The sequence below is a fragment of the Pan paniscus genome, chromosome 12, assembly GCF_029289425.2.
Source record: "Pan paniscus chromosome 12, NHGRI_mPanPan1-v2.0_pri, whole genome shotgun sequence".
Classification (NCBI taxonomy): Eukaryota; Metazoa; Chordata; class Mammalia; order Primates; family Hominidae; genus Pan; species Pan paniscus.
Window position 1 is genome coordinate 108,800,651 of NC_073261.2, and position 21,574 is coordinate 108,822,224.

The 21,574-nt window shown below is 35.7% G+C and overlaps 1 protein-coding gene across 7 annotated transcripts in view; it reads left to right on the forward strand.

The window, feature by feature from the left end:
* The window catches only part of SMC6 (structural maintenance of chromosomes 6), a 132,210-nt gene that overhangs the window by 71,704 nt on the left and 38,932 nt on the right, over nt 1-21,574 (forward strand). For all 7 annotated transcript variants that reach the window (XR_010109222.1, XM_055108227.2, XM_055108225.2 and 4 more), the window contains 11 exons: nt 1,800-1,880; nt 2,906-3,007; nt 7,007-7,126; nt 7,230-7,328; nt 10,046-10,192; nt 11,093-11,181; nt 11,364-11,528; nt 12,005-12,183; nt 13,209-13,413; nt 19,578-19,692; nt 20,942-21,102. Coding sequence is in view for 6 of the 7 variants with exons in the window: in XM_055108227.2 (XP_054964202.1) it covers nt 1,800-1,880; nt 2,906-3,007; nt 7,007-7,126; nt 7,230-7,328; nt 10,046-10,192; nt 11,093-11,181; nt 11,364-11,528; nt 12,005-12,183; nt 13,209-13,413; nt 19,578-19,692; nt 20,942-21,102 (1,463 nt within the window). In the remaining variant the exon portion in view is untranslated. The remainder of the gene's footprint in view (nt 1-1,799; nt 1,881-2,905; nt 3,008-7,006; nt 7,127-7,229; nt 7,329-10,045; nt 10,193-11,092; nt 11,182-11,363; nt 11,529-12,004; nt 12,184-13,208; nt 13,414-19,577; nt 19,693-20,941; nt 21,103-21,574) is intronic.

Consider the following 21,574-nt stretch of genomic DNA (forward strand, 5'->3'; position numbering starts at 1 on the left):
TTACACCCGGCTAATTTTTGTACTTTTTGTAGAGACGGGGTTTCACCATGTTGCCTAGGCTGGTCTTGAACTCCTGGACTCAAGCAGTCCACCTGCCTCAGCCTCCCAAAGTGCTGAGATTATAGGTATTGAACCACTGTGCCTGGCCAAGATTCTTAAATAATCCCAAGAGGAGTATAACAAGTAGGAACTCCATTTCAAAAACAATGAGAAAGGTATAGAGAAATGAATATAAACTTCGGTGAAGCTTTTAATTGAAAGTTGATGTTAAGATGTTTGTTATTAGAGCTACTACTGCATTAGGTCTATTAAGAAGTCAGATGTAGTATGAAATGAAGAGCTGGGGGGGCTTTGTGAAAAAATATATGGCAGATGGAGTCTGGTCTATATAATAAGAAACATGTCACATGTAAAGTTTTGTTTATAACTACATAAATGTTTTTTATTATCTTGAAGAGAGGCCCAACATTGTACTTAAATGTTTTAACCATTGGTATACCAACAAATTACACAATATTTTGTAGACGGTGAACATGAAGGGTTTAAAGTGTTTTTCATTTATACAATAACCTTATGAAGATTATTTTTAACATGTAAACTGATTTGTTAGTAATTGAGTAATGACCCTGAATCTTTTTGAAAAAAGTTGTATTTTTTCTATACTTTTCCAATTGTACTTTGATATCTTAACTTGTTAGGTGTATTAGTCAGGGTTCTCTAGAGGAACAGAATTAATAGGAGATTTTACATATATGTGTGTGTGTGTGTGAGTTTTAAATATTAACTCACATGATCACAAGGTCCCACAATAGGCTGTCTGCAAGCTGAGGAGCAAGGAGAGCCAGTCCAAGTCCCAAAACTTGAAGAACTTGGAGTCTAATGTTTGAGAGCAGGAAGCATACAGTTTTGGAGAAAGATGTAGGTTGGGAGGCTAGGCCAGTCTAGTCTTTTCACGTTTTTTCCACCTGCTTTATATTCCAACCACACTGGCAGCCAATTAGATGGTGCCCATCCAGATTAAGGATGGATCTGCCTTTCCCAGCCCACTGACTGAAATGTTAGTCTCCTTTGGCAATACCCTCGGGAACACACCCAGAATCAATACTTTGCATCCTTCAATCCAATCAGGTTTACACTCAGTAATAACCGTCACGTTAGGCAAAGGTAGTTTCATTCAAGCAATGACTAGTTTCCAAAAGATAGAAATGACTTCATTATTTTCATTTGTTTTACAATATCCTCATGAAGGAATAATATGAAGAACTTCTGTAAGAAAAATAGACAATACTTGTTGTCATGATTCTCATTAGAAATAACTGAGTTGGACTGTGTTTAGTTGGAGTAACTGACTTATCCAAGGCTACATAGGAAGTTAGCAACAGAGCTCAAACAAGAACCCGAGGTGGCTGACTCCTTACCATACTAGGACTCTTCCCATTCTGCTGTCCCATGATTAACCAGTGGCATGAGGGTAATATTCTATACAGCAGGTAAGAAGTGAAAAACTTTATAATAAAAACACTTTTTCACAGGGTTCTTATGCTTGTGCCCTCATGTACTGGTAGAATATTGAATGTTAACTATACCATATATGTTGGTATAATGAAATTTTAAATTATTTTTCCTGCATTATACATTTCTAACTTTTTTTTAGTATTTTTATCCTAACGTTATAACCTTTGGCTATTGCTTGGCCTTCCTGATGGCACCATAGGTCACTTGTAATGTATGTTTCAGTTTTTACCTATCTTTAAAGCATTAAAGTAAAATATTCAAAAATGACTTTTTGTTTGTTTGAGGTGGATAATCCAGTTTCTGTTTTAACACAAGAAATGAGCAAGCAGTTCTTACAGTCTAAAAATGAAGGAGACAAATACAAAGTAAGTGGCACCAAAGTAAATATAAACCCATTTAAAAAGAATACCTTTAGGCATATTGTAAACAATATTATTGCTCACATAATGGAGGCTGAGTTTTTTTTTTTTTCCTTAAAGCCATCTATTTAAAGTAATTCAATTTCCTAGATTAGGAAATTGTTAAGTAAGATGGGAGTATAATTTTTTTAAATCTTTGTTTTTACTTTTTGGCTTTTAATTCTTAATCTTTAAGGAAATACAGGGTAACAGTTGCTCCTACATACCTAATAACTTGTAAATTTTTTTTTTTTTTTTTTTAAGACAGAGCCTTGCTCTGTCTTCCAGGATAGAGTGCAGTGGTGCAATCTTGGCTCACTGCAGCTTCCACCCCTCAGGTTTAAGTGATTTTCGTGCCTCAGCCTCCCAAGGAGCTGGGGTTACAGGCATGTGACACCATGTCTAGCTAATTTTTGTATTTTTAGTAGAGATGGGGTTTCACCAGTTTGACCAGGCTGGTCTCAAAATCCTGGCCTCAAGTGATCCACCTGCTTTGGCCTACCAAAGTGCTGGGATTACCGGTGTGAGCCACTGTGCCTGTAAATCTTAAACTATTAAAAATTTTTAAAAACTAACAAAATACTTGACTATACTGCTAAATATTCTGTGTAGCCTTTTGAGTGAGTTTTGGTATTTCTTACTCTAAAAATTTAAGATGTACTAAGACCAACAATGCCAGTCTTTTCAGCTGTTTTTGCTTAAAGAATGGAATTAGTGAAAATGAGCTTATTACCACACCCCTCAGTGTTTTCTTTCATGGGGTTTTAAGAGCTTTTGCAAATGAACATGTGGATGTGAGCATAGTAGGTTCAGTCAATTTGAATCTGAAATATGATGTATTCTTTTGTGTTTGTGTGATTGCTTATGTTTTTAATGTCTTTTTACATCATTGATCTAAAAGTTTTCAGAAACTAAATTTTTCTTTTTCTTTTTAACAGTTCTATGGAAGTTTACAAACTCCTAATTGTGTTTTTTTTTGTTATTGATAATAGTTCTTCATGAAAGCAACGCAACTTGAACAGATGAAGGAAGATTATTCATACATTATGGAAACGAAAGAAAGAACAAAGGAGCAGATACATCAAGGAGAAGAGGTTTGTAAACAGTTAATGTAAATCTTTTTGAGATCAGCCAAATTCTTATAGTACTTACAGTAAATGATATTGTAAAACTATGTGTCTGTATATTTATATAAAACTAGTAATATTTTTATAGCACTCTGAAGTATATGCAATGTAGTGTTTATATTCCGGGTATTAATTAGCTATTACTTTTTTATTTTGTAATAATGAGTGTGTACATGTCTTACTTTCTCTATTAGATTATAAGCTAGAGAACAGGGCAGTATCTTACATACTTATCCTCTGATAGTATGACTAATGGGTTCCACAATAAGGTATGGTAGTTTAAGTAGTTTAAAACCTGTAAGTAGTTTAAAAACTGCAATATTTCTTCTGCTGGGATAATAAGCACAAGCTTCAAGCTGTTATTAAATATAGTATGCATTTATAATTATATACCGTAATCTACAAATCATAGTAATTATAACTCTAGTAAAATGTTAACATTCCTTAAGCAACTGGTAGGTTAGTGGCAGCTATGACATCCTTACTCACCAGGCTTGGCAGCTTGCAAATTTGCTTGCACTTTAAATCACTCATGCCAGCCATGACTTACTTCAATTTGTTTTTAAATCTGTTATATTTTGTTCTTATACTTTCTTCAGATTCCTAAAGATCCAACTTTCTGTGTGATAATCAGAGACCTCAAAATTTTAAGGCTTACATTATAGCTGTTTATCCAGCATATTAAGTCCCACCAATTTTATGTAATTCCATATCTTGTTCATTTGTTAGTTTTATATAACCAGTTGAGTTTTCGTCAACTTTGTAGCTTGTCCTTTTGAGGCAGGATTATACTAATGATTAAAGTCAAATTCATTATGTTATACTGACCTTTTTACTTCACATTTTTGAGGAATACATATTTTAAGTTAGGTCTACAGTTAGGTGGTTCATTAAATGAAAACTCAAAAATCAAGGATGAGTATATTTATTTTTATTTCCCACATTATCCTTTCAAACCTGGGTTATGTGGTGGTGTTTAAGGAGTTACTATAAACCACAGAAATACTAAAGCACACTTTCTTGGAATGTCAGTGTTGTTATTGGGGAAGGGAAATATTTGTATATTCAAACAAACTGTACCTACTATATATTACATTTATTATTTTTAATATAATTAATCAGGACTTGAAATAAATTTGTTTGTTTCAGACACTTGGGATTAAACACTTATTTTCTCCATGGTATACAAAGTATACCAGTAACAATTAAAGATATTGTAATTATGAAGTATAAGGAGCACTTCCCTAAATTATGTAGGAGAATTCCTGATGCATAATATGCACTCGATAAGAACTTTTCTCTTAATTGGTGAAATACCCTGTATTCTCAAAATAAACTCTGGGTTTGAATAATTAAATCTTTAAGAAATAGCATGTAAAGGCTAGAAACTAGAATAATCATTTAGTCAATATTAAGTTCTTATCATGTGCCTTGTAGCATCATGCTTTGGCCATGGTCATATAGTGACAGATAAATAGGATTCTTGGGATCATAGACCTAGTTATTCAGCAGAAAACATAGATGGTAAATAATTTGAGTATCGTGAGGACTACTAAAAGAGATGTAGACTAGACAACAGCACTTAATAGGGTACTGGCAGTGTCAGGGACAGTCATGATGGGGGAGTTAATTAAGGAAGTGATGCCTAAGAAGAAAACTGAAGGATACCAGACAAAGGATGGTGAAAGCAAGGAAGGATGTTCTAAGAGATAGCATGGTTAAAGCCTCAGGGGCAAGAAAGCATGTGTGCTTTTAAAAAACTGGAAGAATTCCAGATTGGCTAGAGTGTAAAACACAGGTGTGAGAGATGAGAGGCCAGGTTGTGGAGGACCTTATAAAATTTAGGGGGCAGTAGAAGACATGAAAATGGATGACTTCATTAATTGTGTATTTTCGGTAGATTACTCTGCTGTACAAGAGAATGAACTGCTATAAGGAGAGAAGAGATGTGGAAAGATTGATTAAGAAGGCATTATCATTGTCCAAAGAGATGATGATGGCTTAAGTTAAGGATATTGGTAGTAGTAAGAGAGAGAACTTTGAAATGATCTAGGCAGATGTTGTAGTGGACATGGAGAAGTAAAGTTAAGACAGAGGCATCAAAGGTGACTGAATGACCTCCAGATTAATTACTTTAGTAGTACAGTAAGTTTATTGAGATAGGAAGTTTGGGAAGAAAAACCAGTTTTTCTTTTTTTTCTTTTCTTTTTTTTTTTTTTAAGAAAGCTGAATTATATTTTGAACACATTAATTTTGAGGTGCTTATAATAAAAGCATCCAAGTGGAAATGTGAAGTGGGAAGTTGGATATGTAAATTAAGAATACAGAAGTAAGTCTGGTCTCAATAAAAATTTGGGAGTTGTCAGTGTGCTATTAGTATATAAGCCAAAATAATAATTTAGATTGCTGAGATAGGGGAAAAGTGGGCCCAGGCCTGAACCGTGAGAAATTCTCATAGAAGCCATGAGAAGCCAAGGGCAGAGAGATTTTGAGAAGGAACCAGTCATGACTGTGAGATATACCGTGTGGTCTGACACTACATGAATTGACAAAACTCACTGTATTTAATGACATAATCTTCATAGATGACTATGGCAAGGTGGGTTTCAGTAGCAGTGAAAACAGTAGCCAGATTTGTGGAACTGGAAAATGTGAGGAGATGGAGGAGATAGAGACAATTTTCATGAAACCTGGATAGAAAGGGAAGAAGAATTTTAGAGGAGGAGGTGGTGCCAAGGGATGGGTATTGGTGGTTTTGTTTGTTAAGTTGGAAAGATGAGCAAGTAGGGATGAACATGAGTCATGAAGAGGGTAAAGTGGAAACAAAGATGAAAAGATGTGATGGAAAATCAGTGGATTTAGACCTTTGAGAAGATAGAAAAGGGGTAGAATCCAAGATATAGGTAGAGGATGGTATGGGTCTTAAATATGAGGCCACCTCTCTTGTTGCAAAAGGAAGGGATGGCTGCTTTAGATTTGTAGATTTTTGAGGGAATTTCTGTCTGATGGCTTCTAATTGTCTAAGCTGGAGAGAGGGAATGAATGAGGGAATATGGTGGCAGGGTGTATGAGGTGTATGAGGTTTGAAGAGAATGATAATAGATTGAAAGAATTTTGGAGAATGGGAAAGTGCATTAGATAGGGAAACAAAGTAAGGTCTACAGTGTTCAGGCCCAAGTTGAATATGGTAAGCATGAATGAAGGGTAGAGGCTGTCTACCCAGGTGGACAGAATATGAGGTCCATAAGCTACAGAAATTGTTTGAATATCACAGTATTTGATATTTTTAGTTAATTATTAAAAGTGAACTCAGTTCCTGGCTAACATGATGAAACCCCATCTCTACTAAAAATACAAAAATTAGCTGGGCGTGGTGGTGCATGCCTGTAGTCCCAGCTACTTGGGAGGCTGAGGCAGGAGAATCGCTTGAACCTGGGAGGTGGAGGTTGCAGTGAGCCGAGATTGTGCCGCTGCACTCCAGCCTGGTGACAGAGTGAGACTCTGTCTCAAAAAAAAAGAAAAAAAAGTGAACTTAGTTAAGAAAATTATAACTTGTTTGATTTTCAGAAATAAATTTCTTCTCATCCTTACATTCTCTTTGGAATACCTATTGACTCTGCTTTGAAGAACAGACCATCATGTCTATCAGATAGGGAATAAAGAGGGAAAATGGGAAAATGAGTTTTGGGATTTCTCTATATTTGTGTAGTCTTGAACCTTTAATTCCTTTGCTCTTCATCTGAAGAGTATTTGGCCATTTTTATAGTGCAGAAATTCACAAAATTATTGGACTTACTAAGTAAGTATACCAAAGAATCAAGAATAATTTTAAAAAATAGAAGTTATTTTTAAACAAATATTTATGTAGTACTTGTTTAGGCATTGTTTTTAAAAGAAATAGATTTGCAAAAATGTGTTTTCTCAACATTAATAAAAAATACGTCCGTTCTGTTTTCTTTTTTTAAGCGGCTTACTGAACTAAAGCGCCAGTGCGTAGAGAAAGAGGAACGTTTTCAAAGTATTGCTGGTTTAAGTACAATGAAGACTAATTTAGAGTCCTTGAAACATGAAATGGCTTGGGCAGTGGTAATTATCACTTAATTACTTGTTCACGTATCTATGTGATATGCAGAATGTATTTGGTTATTATTGTTAATCTGATCAATTTGCTACATAATTTCTTTTTTAGGTCAATGAAATTGAAAAACAATTGAATGCTATCAGAGATAATATCAAAATTGGAGAAGATCGTGCTGCTAGACTTGACAGGAAAATGGAAGAACAGCAGGTAATTACAGTTTTTTAAATGCAGATTTAATAGGTTGAATCATATGAAATTACAGATATTAGACTATTTATGACCCACCAAACCATCAGTTTCAGACAGTATATTTGTCTATATTTGAATTTATTGCTTAGGTGAAATAGACCTAAGCTTGTTTTCAAGGCCTGTTGTGGTGACTCTCTTTTGAAAAGAGTACTCTATCCATGATAAACCTGTCTGAGGCTAGGGCTCTAGAACTCATGCATATTGTCAGTGGAACTTTGTTACTGACAAGACATATAAGAAGAGCATGAAGCTTTTACTCTTTGGTTCATTAAGGAGTTGAAACACAAAAAGACCTGAGAAATAAAGGGGTGCTAGAATAATATAAATTAGAACCACATTAAAGGTAAGTATCAGAAAGTATGAGAACTCAGAACTGAAAACAATGCCCAGAGATTGCTAAGGGAACTGAGATTTATGGTCCAGAACCAAGATGGCATGTCAGAGGATTTCATATAGGTGGAAGGCAAGTAGGATTCATTGTTAGGTCTGTTAAGGTTCATTTCAGCCTGACATCTAAGAGTGCAGGTAGAAACTACCCTATCTAAAATTCAAGAAAGTCATAAAAGTCTTCCACACGGGCCTAGAGTTTACAGAAGTTGAGTGTTGAGTAAAGGCAGTCATTCTCTGTTGGGGCTTTCCATGTGGACCCTTTAACATTCAGCAGATCCACTCTTTATACTCACTCTTTCTGTTTTGAACAGCTTTATTGAGATATCATTCATAAACCACATAATTCACCCGTTTAAAGTGTATAATTCACTGGGTTTTAGTATACTCACAAGGTTGAGCAGCCAGAACTGTGGGGCTCCTCATGCTGTAATGCCAGAAGTAGAACTCCTAGTTTTTTCCTTCTTTACTCCCCTTCCCCCGCAAATGTACTCAATGTGTCAGTGTAGCTTACTTACCTCTTAGCATTTTCTCTACTTTGCTTAGGAAATTTCTTTCTGGCCTCCAAGCTTGGCTGTGGTATAGAATGTAATCTTTCCTAGCTTGCTTTTTCCTGTCTGCCTCCAAGATAAGCAAATTGATCTTTTTTTTCTTTTAAGGGTTATGACATTAATTCATCAGAGGTAATATATGAGTATGTAAAAATAGGTAAAGATAGGACACTTAGCGATTTCTGGGCTAAGTTTCTTACTCCCTCTTCAGGCAGTAAGTGGAATTTCAACCCTTTCCACCTCTCACCTTAAATTTTCATTTCTGAAGGAATATTCTGAAATTTTCACCAAGTATTTTTCTCTTCTCACCCTCAATTCTCAGCTTATCATCAGGTAAGGCCTTAAATACTTTCCTCCTCAAGCATTTCCCAGTCTAAAATGGAATCCAGTCTGCGTAATAGATGCTCACCTCTTTTTTAAATGGGAAAGGAGGATCATAAGGCTAGGTTATGTTTATTTTTGTAGGCCTTTTTCTCCGTTTAAGCATTTGCATACTCTATGTTGTAATTGGCAAATTTCTGCAGGGTAAAGACTATCTTATTTTATCTTTATATCCTTACCACCTTGTCTTACATAAAGCCTTTCACATTGTGTGTGCTTGATTATTGCTTGTAGAATGACTGTTAAATGGAAGGTTTCTGAAGAAACAGTGTCTAAAGCAGACTTTAAACTTTTGTTAATTTAAAACTGAAAAATAATATGAATTATGTTTAGTTTGTATAAAACCTGGATCCAGCTTTCATTTTTATTAAAAAAACAATTCCTCTACTCATTGTCCTTGGGTGCTTTCATGTTTTAATGGCAGAGTTGAATTGTTTTAGGAGAGACCATGTGGCCCACAAAGCCTGAAGTGTGCACTATCTAGCTCCTTGTAGAAAGGTTTGCTGACCCCGATCGAAATAGTTCTCATATTTGTTCCTTCTAATCAGTCCCTATTGTCAGCATCCCATTTTGGTCCCTAATTGTCTTTGTTCCATAATATATTAACTTCTTACTGAAATCTTTTCCTTTGATATTTCTGTCTACCCTGTGTTCCAAGTGCTTCCAGAGTAATCTAACATGCAGACTTAGGAGATAAGAGACAAACTTAGGTCGTCTTCCTGTTGTCAAGAAGATTAAGTTGTAAGCTGTTCATTGTAGAATGCGAGGCCCTTCTACCCCTTCATCTCGTCTCCTGCCATTATCCTTTCAATATAAGCTCTAGCAATATTTAATTTCTAAAGTATTAATACCTTTGTACATGCTCTTTCATCTGCCTCTAACACCTTCCTCAACTTATTTCCTGGTACACTTAGATTAATTTTTAAAATCTCAGCTCAAAATACTACTTGCTCTTTGAAGGCATTCCTGACTTTTTCTGGCCAACCTCTGGTTTGTTTCTCTGTGCTACCACAATTAAAAATAAATGTACCCTACTTTAGTATTATTGTATACAGAATGTATCATCAGTTTGTGTTCTGTTTTTCTGCTAAATTATCTCTCTCTCTTTTGTGTTATCTGAGGACATTTGTTATCATGTCTTTGTATCCCAAGAGGATAACACATTTGTTGGTTAACTAACTGTGGGTTAAGATCAAATTATATTATAGTATTTTATATAATGTTATGTTATGTTTATTTGCCTGATGTCTTGAGTGAAGTTAAATTTATTATTGGTATATGAACTATAGATAATTATTTTTTAAAATTCTCTCTATTGAAGAAAAAATATACTTCAATAATGTTATTTTCTTAAAGGTCAGACTTAATGAAGCAGAACAAAAGTACAAGGATATTCAAGACAAACTAGAAAAGATTAGTGAAGAGACAAATGCACGAGCACCAGAATGTATGGCATTGAAAGCAGATGTTGTTGCTAAGAAAAGGGCCTATAATGAAGCTGAGGTGAGATAAATTTTCTAAACTGGAATATTAAAAGCCACACAGCAAATATAAAGGCTGTTCTTCTTTCCTATTTTATTATATTTTATTTTTTTTGAAATAGTCTTGCTCTGTCACCCAGGCTGGAGTGCTATGGCGCCATCACGGCTCACTGCAGCCTCTTATCTCCTGGGCACACGCTATCCTCCCACCTCGGCCACCTGAGTAGCTGGGACTACAGACATCTGTCACCACGGCTGGCTAAATTTTTTTATATTTCTTGTAGAGACAGGATTTCGCCACAGTGTCCAGGCTGGTCTTGAACTCCTGGCCTCAAGTGATTTACCTGCCTCAGCCTCCCAAAGTGCTGGGATTACAGGTGTGAGCCTCTGCACCCAGCCTCTTCTATTTTTTTAATTATTATTTTTCTGAGACGGAGTCTCGCCCTGTCGCTCAGGCTGGAGTGCAGTGGCGCAATCTCGGCTCACTGCAACCTCTGCCTCCTGGGTTTAAGCGATTTTCCTGCCTCAGTCTCCTGAGTACCTGGGACTATAGGGGCGTGCCACCACGCCCAGCTAATTTTTCGTATTTTTAGTAGAGACGGGGTTTCACTGTGTTAGCCAGGATGGTCTAGATCTCCTGACCTCGTGATCCGCCCGCCTTGGCCTCCCAAAGTGCTGGGATTACAGGTGTGAGCCACAGCACCCGGCCTTCTACTTTTTAAAGTAGAGATTTTGTACCTGAGTTGAATTAGTGATGCTTTGAGATTTTTAAAAATGTAATGGTTTCAAATGGCCATTTTGTGCTTCATTTAAAAAATATATTCCTGTACATATTCAGCCTCTGAAGATTTGACAAAAGTGGACATGAATGGGATATTTGTGTTTTCATTTTTGTAAAGTGTGTCTAACTTTTTTTTGTTAGGTTTTATATAACCGATCCTTAAACGAATATAAAGCATTAAAGAAAGATGATGAGCAGCTTTGTAAACGAATTGAAGAGCTGAAAAAAAGGTAGGATAGTTACTTTGAAATTTTCATGACTATCTCATTTTGTAATAAAGTAAGGTAGATGCATTGGAGTATTATATTTTATGTATTGTTGTTAATGGAATTTTATTACATCGGTTTGTGTTCTTTAAATGTTAGGCTGTTCATTGAACTAACATTTTTCACTTTGGGTTATTTATTGTTAGTACTGACCAATCTTTGGAACCTGAACGGTTGGAAAGACAAAAAAAAATATCTTGGTTAAAAGAGAGAGTAAAGGCCTTTCAAAATCAAGAAAATTCAGTCAATCAAGAGATCGAACAGTTTCAGCAAGCCATAGAAAAGGACAAAGAAGAACATGGCAAAATTAAGTAAGTTGCAACATCCTTAGAATGATTTTTTTCAATTACTTTTACATCATACAGTTTTGTTCTTATATGAAGAGAGCAAATATGGTTGTTTCTTCTACATAAGAAGGGATCTTTTTAAAAAGATTTTATTTCTATGTTAAATACTTTGCAGAGCAGGGCCAACTCATTGGCAGTGCACCTACAGCCAGCTGGATCTTTTAAAATCACTTCTCAAGACTTCTCTTATAGTTGTAGAGTTGAACAATTTCTGGGATTCCTAGCCCATCATTGTTGCATTACTTTTTTTATGCCAAGTTTTGAGGACTCCAGACTGTTTTTCTCTGGTAACACAATTATTTTCAAATAAATAATTGTGCTTTTGGTTTTTAGGGTAGCTAGCTGGGTCATTCACTGGGATGTAGGTGTTATGGGCAAAGGTTAAATGTTTCTGTAAAACTATCACATATATGTTCTGTTTTTCTGCTTTTGTTTTTTAGGAGAGAAGAATTAGATGTGAAGCATGCACTGAGCTACAATCAGAGGCAACTGAAAGAATTGAAAGATAGTAAAACTGATCGACTCAAAAGATTTGGCCCTAATGTTCCAGCTCTTCTTGAAGCCATAGATGATGCTTATAGACAAGGACATTTTACCTATAAACCTGTAGGCCCTTTAGGTATTTGTCTTAATTTAGCGAGGTTATAATAAACTTTAGAAATAAATTTTTATTTTCAGAACGATTGAATGAAGTTTTCGAAATAAAATGATTTCATTTAAAATAATGAAATTATATAAAGCTTTGTAGCTTTGGTTTTATATTTTTAAAGCATAAAATATCCGAAAGAAAGAGAACTTTGGAAAAGGAAAAGTAATTATAGAGTTGAATAATTTGATTCTTGTTTTTCTGAATAAATGAGTGAATAAGTAAATGAACTAATGTAATATAATTGATTATTCAGAAAAAAAAAAAACCAGTAACATCAAGATATAGTTGAAGGAGCAGTTACCTGAGTTTTGGTAATCTTTTTAAAATGACTTTTCTTTCTTAGTTTCTATTTTGGTTGGGCAGCATGATTTCTAAGTTCTCTTCCAACTGTAAAATCTGTGGTTACTTCACTCTTAATATACATGGTACTTAAAAAATTTTTTTTACTCAAGTTTTCTTGGGGGGTTATCTTTAATTCTGAAAATCATTAGGTGAAAATGCTTATAAATATATTTTGTTAGTAAAGTATTGCATTTAAGTATTGTAGTAATATCTCTTTTAAATGATACGTACCTTTATACCAGGATCCATTTTAAAGGATGAGGCTTTTTTTTTTCACATCCCATTAAGGACTTTGAAAATCGTTTGATTTTCAGAACCCCATTGGAAGGCTAGAATAGTATAAACTGAACATAGAAAAGCCACCGTTGATTTACATTAGAGTGGGACAATTTTTTTCACAGGATTTGGTGGATTTTCTCTCCATTGTATCCTATGGGTATAGGGGATTTCCCATTCAGTTAAAATATCATTTAAACTGCTTTATATAAAAGTATGTTAAATCATTTATAAACTATGATTAAATGATCTGTAATGTCATTAAAACTGCTTTATATAAAAATATAAGTCATTTATATGCTATAATTAAAGAGGAGGATGTTAATATTTCAAAATAAGTATTTATGAGCCCTTCTATAATTTTCTCTCACTTTTAGGAGCTTGCATTCATCTTCGGGACCCAGAACTTGCTTTGGCTATTGAATCTTGCTTAAAAGGGCTTCTGCAGGCCTATTGTTGCCATAATCATGCTGATGAAAGGGTCCTTCAGGCACTCATGAAAAGGTTTTATTTACCAGGGACCTCACGGCCACCGATAATAGTTTCTGAGTTTCGTAATGAGATATATGATGTAAGACACAGGTAAGACATTAGTAATTGAATATGTGTCTGGCTTTGCTTAATCATATGCAAGATTGGAAAGAGTTAAAACACTTTTAATGTTAATCATATCTTTACCACTGATTTGTAAAATTTCATCAAGCCACTTTAATTTCTGTCTAGGTATTAGTTCTAGGCATTAGAGAAACATAGATAAATACTCCCTACCATTGAAGTTCTTATATGTGGGAGACATTACAGGGAAACAGTTGTAGTATGGCTTAGAAATTACACCAGTGAGGAAAATGATATGACCAATTTAAGAGGGAGGGCCTGAGAAAGAACATTGGCACCCATTACACACAGTTAAATTCTGAAGGTGTTTCACAGAATCCGTGAAGAGCAGTAATTGTGTTCTTTGATGACCTTAACAAGTCTTTTCAAGGGAGCTCAGTACCCAAACTGGCTTCTTTGCTAACTACTGGCTAATACTTTAAAAATGAATGTAGGCCAGGCACAGGGGCTCATGCCTGTAATCCCAGCACTTTGGTAGGCCAAGGTAGGCAGATTGCTTGAGCTCAGGAGTTCAAGACGAGCCTGGGCAACTTGGAGAGACCTGTCTACCAAAAATACAAAAAAATAGCCAGGCTTGGTGGTGTATGCCTGTGGTCCCAGCTACTTGGAAGGCTGAGGTGGGAGAATCGCTTGAGCCTAGGAGGTGGAGGTTGTAGTGATACAGCGAGCCAAGGTCATGCCACTGCACTCCAGCTTGGGTGAAGAATGAGACCGTGTCTCAAAAATAAAAATAAAAATGAATGTATATATCTATTCCCAGATGACATTTTAAAATTTCTTTTCTCTCCCATCTCCACTTTTTAAAATAAACCTTCTTTTTAATTAAGTCTAATGCTATGTCTCTCATATTTGGTAAATTCGTGTGTGTAATTAACTCATGTTAATAGGTAGATCAAGGAAGAATTCAGAGAGGAGTTGAGAAATCATCAGTCTTTTAACTGATGAGTTTGTTAAGTGATAGAAAAAGTTAATTGCCTTGTAGGCAAATAGAATTCTGTGTGCAAAATGCGTGGAAGCATGACATTGGGAGTTATTCTGCAAAAAATAGCATTTGCATTTTTGATAGGAAGAAACATAGCATAGAGATTTGGGCAAAATCAATAAAATTTGTTAATTGAATGCAAGAGAAGGAAAAATCAGGATGACTCCTAGGTTTCTGGTTGGAGTGACTAGCTGAAGGATGCCATCAATTGTGAGGAATGTCCTCCTTGAATCTGAACTGTCATTTTAGGACCAAAGAGAATAGTCCTGGCCGTTCTGGTGGGGCCTGCTCTGTGAACTGACACAAAGACTCTGAAGAAGAGTGCCTGGCACTGCCTTGCTGGCACGTTGTATGTCCCAGCCTGTGCTTCTAATCACTTAGCCACGAAACACATGTGACAAAGGACCCAATGTATGTGTCATAATGCCAGTTTTCTTGGAAGTAGGTGAGTTTATGTGCTGAGAACAAGGGCCTCAGGAGTTGCTAGGAGGTACCTTCTTTAAGGGTTTAGATTGGCTACCAAGGAGAATGAGAGAGGAAGCTGACTCAAAGTCTCCTTAAGATACAAAAGCCTAGTGGCTGCAGGATTTTTCACTAATAATGTTTCTTTAGAGATGTGAGTGGAGGGAGAGTCTGTACTGTTAGATAAATATTAGAGTTTTTTAGAGTGGGTAGGTACTGCAGAAAGGGAAAAGGGAAGCAGTTGAGTGTTTTGTGGACAAACTAGTTTAAAGAAAGAGAGGCCTACGAGAAAGTGTTTAGACCCACCTCAGTGAAGTTAGAGAATGTGCTTAAATGCATGGTAAGTCTGGAAGGATAGGAGGTTGTGGTAAGAGTGAGAAATTCAAGTTGAATGGAACAGGTCTAGGGGATGACAAAGTCCATGTTTTGGCTTCAGGAGCAGGTAGCTGAAATTCAAGTTGAATGGAACAGGTCTAGGGGATGACAAAGTCCATGTTTTGGCTTCAGGAGCAGGTAGCTGAAACACAAGTTGTTGGAGTTGTGGAAGAAACTAGATTCTAATCCTTTTGGGTGTTGACAGGATATTGACAAGAGTATTGAGTATGTCTAACATTCTGTTAACTTTACCTGCCTTGTAAACGTTTTGAAGGGGTGATTTTTTTCTGTGTTTGAAGAAATTTTTCGGTATGAATTATGGTTCAAGTGCTAAATTTAAAAACTGGCTATATTATTTTAATGTGGAAAATAATAGTAAAATATTATTAGGGTATTATAATGCATCAGATACATAGGACTCATTTCAGTCATTTAGGCTTACGCTAGATAACCTTAACAGAGGTACCTAGGAAGGTGCCTAGCTCATAAGGAGTATTCAGAAAATGTGCTTTCCTTTCCTGTAAAGATGGTCTTGTTTCTTCTTTTCAGAGGACATAGAAGCTACTAAACTACTACTCCTGCTATTATGCCTGCATTTGTACATCGTGCACCCATCTCAAGAGAGATTCTTTCTGTCTGAGGCTAGTCTACTTGTGCCTTGAATCACATACTTTCTTGCCTGACTCTATTAACCATTTAAAAAAATTGTTTCAGCCCTCTCCTGAGCCTTAAACTTTCCTGTTAAATTTTCTCTCCATTTTAAACATGGTAGGTCTCTGATTTGCGTTTCTTCTTTTAAAAATACACCTCTCCTAGGGGAGACTGCATTCACTTATAGACTTACCACTCTTGGTTCCTAAATGTTAATTACATTCTCAAGTTATTTCCTTGTTGCCGAATCCAGTTGATATTTACCTTCTCTTAAGCATTAGATACTATTAAATACACCTTCCTTCAAACTTCATATTCCTTTTGTTACTATGACACCATTTTCTTGGTTCTCATACTCTTTAGGTGTTTCTCAGCCTATTTTGTGGGCTTTTCTTCATCTCCTTCTGGTGCTCCCCACAGCTCTCTTCATAGTCTGTTATAACTTCTCACTTTATATCTTCTTATATTTGGAGAAATTAAAAATACACCAAATTTAGACCAGTCACGGTGACTCACACCTGTAATCCCAGCACTTTGGGAGGCTGAATCGCGTGGATCATTTGAGCCCAGGCATTTAAGACCAGCCTGGGTAATGTGGTGAAACGCCATCTCTACCCAAAATACAAAAATAAACTGAGCATGGTGCTATGTGCCTGTGGTCCCAGCTACTCAGGAGCCTGAGGTGGGAGGATCACTGGAGCCCTGGAAGTCAAGGCTGCAGTGGGCTGTGATCGTGCCACTGCACTCCAGGTGACAGAGGGAGGTCCTGTCTCAAAAAAATAAAATAAAAATACACCAAATTTTAATCATGTTTTTTTCCTATATTTTAACTTAGTGGTGTTTTTCCTTTTACTTGACTTTAGAAATCACATCTTTTTATCAAATGATTTAAGTATAATTAGGATGAAAAAAATCATTTTGTCCTGTAACTCTGCTTACCAATGAGGCCTATTATACTTGACTAGATTTTCTGTGCACTTTTTCCTTTGTCAGTATGTTTTGTTTAGACTTTCTGCTTAACATTGTTTGTGAACCTATGTCCTATTATCTTCTCCTTGTCCCCTGTCACCAACATCTCATTACTTATATTCCTTTCTACTTTTGGCTCTGCTAGACTAATTTTGTATCCTCCCTCAACATACTATTAATTGTAATATAAGCCAGTATGAGGTAAATCCCAGGGACGAATAGCAAAAGGAAGAGGTAGTTGTGACTTGGCGCTTTAGAGGAAACTGGTAGTAACAGCTTCATGTAATGATGGCCTTTGGCCGCCCCAAAATGGTGACTCCTTCCTAGTGTCAAAACCTGTGCTCTCAACAGGCTAGCGAGAGTCTACATTTCACCAGAACTGCCTACCACATCCTCCACTCTTAGACTCCTACTCCCTTTCTTTATCTCCTTGTTCCCTACTTTGTTTCATTGACTGCCTGACATTTCTAGAGCACCCACACCCCATTCTTTATCCTTGTTTTTTTTCCACCTGAACTCTGTCCTAAAAAGCCATTTACCTGCTACTGTCACTTTTCTCTGCTTCCCTTTTCAGGAAAAACTCAAAGGAGTTGTCTGTTTCTCTAATTTCTTTCTACCTTCTTTCTTGAACCTTCTCCAGTCAGACTTTATAATTTCACCACATACCAAAACAGCTCTTATCAAGGCATCAGCAAGCCTCACTTTGCTTAACTCAATTGACTCAAAGTCATTACTCTTCACTAATTTTACTTACTGGCAGTATTTGCCCTTGATCCTTTCATTCTTCCTGAAACACTTTTTCACTTGGCACCAAGGACCTCACTCTTCTCATTTTCCTAATTCTCTAGGTGTTCGTTTTTGGTATCTTTTGCTTCTTCCTCCTCACTGCTGACTGTACCAGTGCTCCAGAACTCTTCTTGGTATGCACTTCTCCCTAGGTGAACTCATCTGATTTCATGGCTTTATAGATCATACATTGATGACTGTGAAACTATGTTTGTAGGTTGCCTTTTTCTTCTGAACTCTATAATATAATATACTTAATATATATTTTTCACTTAGATGCCCAATAAGCATTTCAAACTTACCATGTCTGAAAGCCATACTCCCGATTTCCACCCCAAAACCTGCACTTTCAGTAATCTTCTCCATCTTCATTTCTCTATTGCAGAGTCATTCTTGACTCCTTTCTGCTACCCCACATCCTACTGGCTGTACTTTAGAAATATATCCAAGATCTGACCACTTGTGTGGTGACTCTACTGGCTCACGCCATCATCATGTTTCCCTTGAGAATTGCACAGGCTGATCTCCCTGCTTCTGGTTACTTGGCACCACAGTCTCAGTACAGCAGCCAACGTAAAGTCAGGTCATGTTGTGCCTCTGCTCAAAGGACTCTAAACTTTGCTGTTTGCCTTATCACAGGGCTGACTGTGACCTCTAGGCCTGGATGATCTGTCCTCTCACCATCTTTCTTATCCTGTCTCTAGAAACACTTCCCTCCCTGATCTGCCTACTGTGGCAATCTGTCTCTTTGCTTCTCTGACACACCTTTTAGGGTCTTCGCGATTGCTCTTCCCTCTGTCTGAAATGGTCTTCTAAGGTTACTTATGTGACTATATCATTTCCTCAGGTATCTGCCCAGTGTTACCTTAGTGACGCTTTTTCTCGTCTTTTTTTGTGTGTGTAAAAAAGCACCATAAGCTGCCTTTCCTTTCTTTTTCTTTATTCTCTGTCTTCCTTCAAAAAAATGTAAGCTCCATGAACAGGGTGTAGTCTGTTTTGTATACTGCTCCCCTTATCCTCTGGAACAGCACCTGGCACAGAGTAGGTGCTCACTAAATATATGTTGAATTAATGGATGAATAGGTATAAAACATGCATGCAAAGATACTTTGTTTTGGAATTCTAGGACTAGGAAAGCACTAAGAATGCTACCACCATCTCCTCCTCCTCAGCCATTCATTGCTCCTGTACCTCCTATTCTTAGTATGTTCATTTTTCAGTGCTATTGATAGCTCACATGTTTACATTTTAGTTGAAAGATTGTCTCTTTCATGAGCCCAAATTACAATTCATAAGAATATCTTTTCTTTCATATTTCCTCTATGTTGGTAATAAACTTTGCTTCAGTTTTTCTTTTCTCATATCAGGGAAAAGATTGTTTAGCTATTTATAATGAATTTTAAATAATTGACTTATGTATGATAACTGTATGAGATTTAAGGAAATTGTAATTATTAATTATAGTAGGCAGCAGGGCATACTGATTAAGAATCTGGACTCTAGAGCTGAGCTGCCTGGGTTAAATCCTAGCCCAGTTACATAAGTAGCTTCGTGACGTTGGGGAACATACTCAACTCTCTGAAGCATCCTCATCTGAAAAAAATGTGGAGAGAATAATACTATTTATCTTATGTGGTTGTTATGAGGATTGAATGAGCTAATATTTGTAACATGCTTATAACAGTGCCTAGCACATAGTATTATATAAATGCTAAATAAATAAACCTATACAGCTATGTTTTCAAATGTTACCAGATATTTGATATTGTCTTGTTATTTATAATTTCCCCCATTACAAATATATATGGAAATATATATACTCTATTATATATATATACAATTTTCATATGTATATATTTATAATTAAAATTTGCTAAGTTAATCCTTCTGTATTTTTGTCTCCTAGAGCTGCTTATCATCCAGACTTTCCAACAGTTCTGACAGCTTTAGAAATAGATAATGCGGTTGTGGCAAATAGCCTAATTGACATGAGAGGCATAGAGACAGTGCTACTAATCAAAGTAAGACCTCCAGATCTTTGCTGTATTTGATGTTATTGTTAAATTTTTAAAACTGAAGATAATTATATAAATTCCTATTCCCCTTTTATCATAGAGTTGTTGATGTGTTTCGCTATGGTACTTTTACCTGATAGGAAAATCTATAGGATAATATAGAAACTGGTTGATTTGTACGTTTTCTGCCCCATGGAACTTTATAACTTTCAGCTGTTCTTTATAAAATCATTTCACAAGTGCATATTATTCTTTTGGTGCATGGTGCTATAACTTTTTTTGTTCATTTTTGTTTGGCTGCCAAATTTATTTTTTATTTGCCCTTACAGATATCTGTATTATTCTACTTAAATGAAATATTTTGCTTGATATCTTATGACTTCTTTTTCATATAACTTTGTACTCTGTTAGATAAATCAATATTTACTGTTTATCTGTGTAGGCGTTTTTATGTGCTTGTTAGATTAGATCACCATATTTTGTTTCCTCTGTTGGCATAAATTTGCTGAGAAGGGACAAGGTGATTTATATTGTCTCATTATTTAAAACAAATCTGTAATCAAGACAAAAGTCTTTTTTCTCATTGATAGATGCTAAGAAGGGTCTAGATAACTCAAATGTGTGTGTGTGTGTGTGTGTATATATACATATACATATGTTCATATTGTAATTATTTGTGGGTTCTACTCATATTTTAGAATGGTACTTGAAAAAAAATAATGAAGCGTTGTTGTAAAGGTCTGTCCCCAGAGAGGTTGATTAGGCCTTAATTAATCTAATCTTCTTTTACTTCCTCCAGGGCTTAAATATTTCCAGACTTTCCCTACATATTTCAGTATGTTAATCTTTTATTGGAATTTGCTATTCATTCATATCTTTTCTAGGGTGTAAAAGTCATTTAGAAAAAATAATTACTATGAACTGGTCTAAAGTCTATATTTTCACATTAAAAAGCACTTAGAATAGTTTTAACTTTTAAATAGATAGCAATATGTGAATTTAAAAATAAATATACACCAATTTGTCATGAAGCATTGTTTACTAAACTGTTTTAAGGCTTTTTAAATAGTTTTAATTCTTCTAACCTTGAAAGTTTTTTAAATTCTTATATTTAACTTTATGAAATTATTTGAATGTTTTAAAAAGAATACTTGAATCATATTAAAATAATAAGGACGAGTAACATTTTGAAATTCTGTACATCAGAAAAATTTTCACATCGTCTTAAAAAATTTATTTTCTTCTATTCTTTTAGAATAATTCTGTAGCTCGTGCAGTAATGCAGTCCCAAAAGCCACCCAAAAATTGTAGAGAAGCTTTTACTGCTGATGGTGATCAAGTTTTTGCAGGACGTTATTATTCATCTGAAAATACAAGACCTAAGTTCCTAAGCAGAGATGTGGATTCTGAAATAAGGTTAGAGTCAAGTTTAGCTTTACTGTATTATTCCCACTGCTTCCTTTGGGGTTCATTTTCTTTCATATTACTCTTTTAGTGGTTGTTTCAGTGAGGACGTGAGTAATCTATCTCAGTGCTTGGTCTTAAAACATCACTTAGCTAGTCATAGAATTCGAGGTTGACAGTTATCTTGCATCATCACTTTAACAACGGCATTCAGGACTGATAATCCAGAACGTATTCCCTCAACTGGATCATTTGTACACTATTTGTTACTTGTCCTCAAGGAGATAGGAGCTTGACTCAATGTAAATCAGCTACATCACTGTGCTCACTGTTTAGTTTTGCCTATTTGTCTCAGAGAGGATACAGCAGGCTGGTTTACATTCTGGCTCAAGCTCCTTATAATGTCCCTGATTGGTACTTTGAGGTACACAGTTCTAGAAAGAAGATCAACTGACATGATTAGAACACATGCCTAGGAAAATAC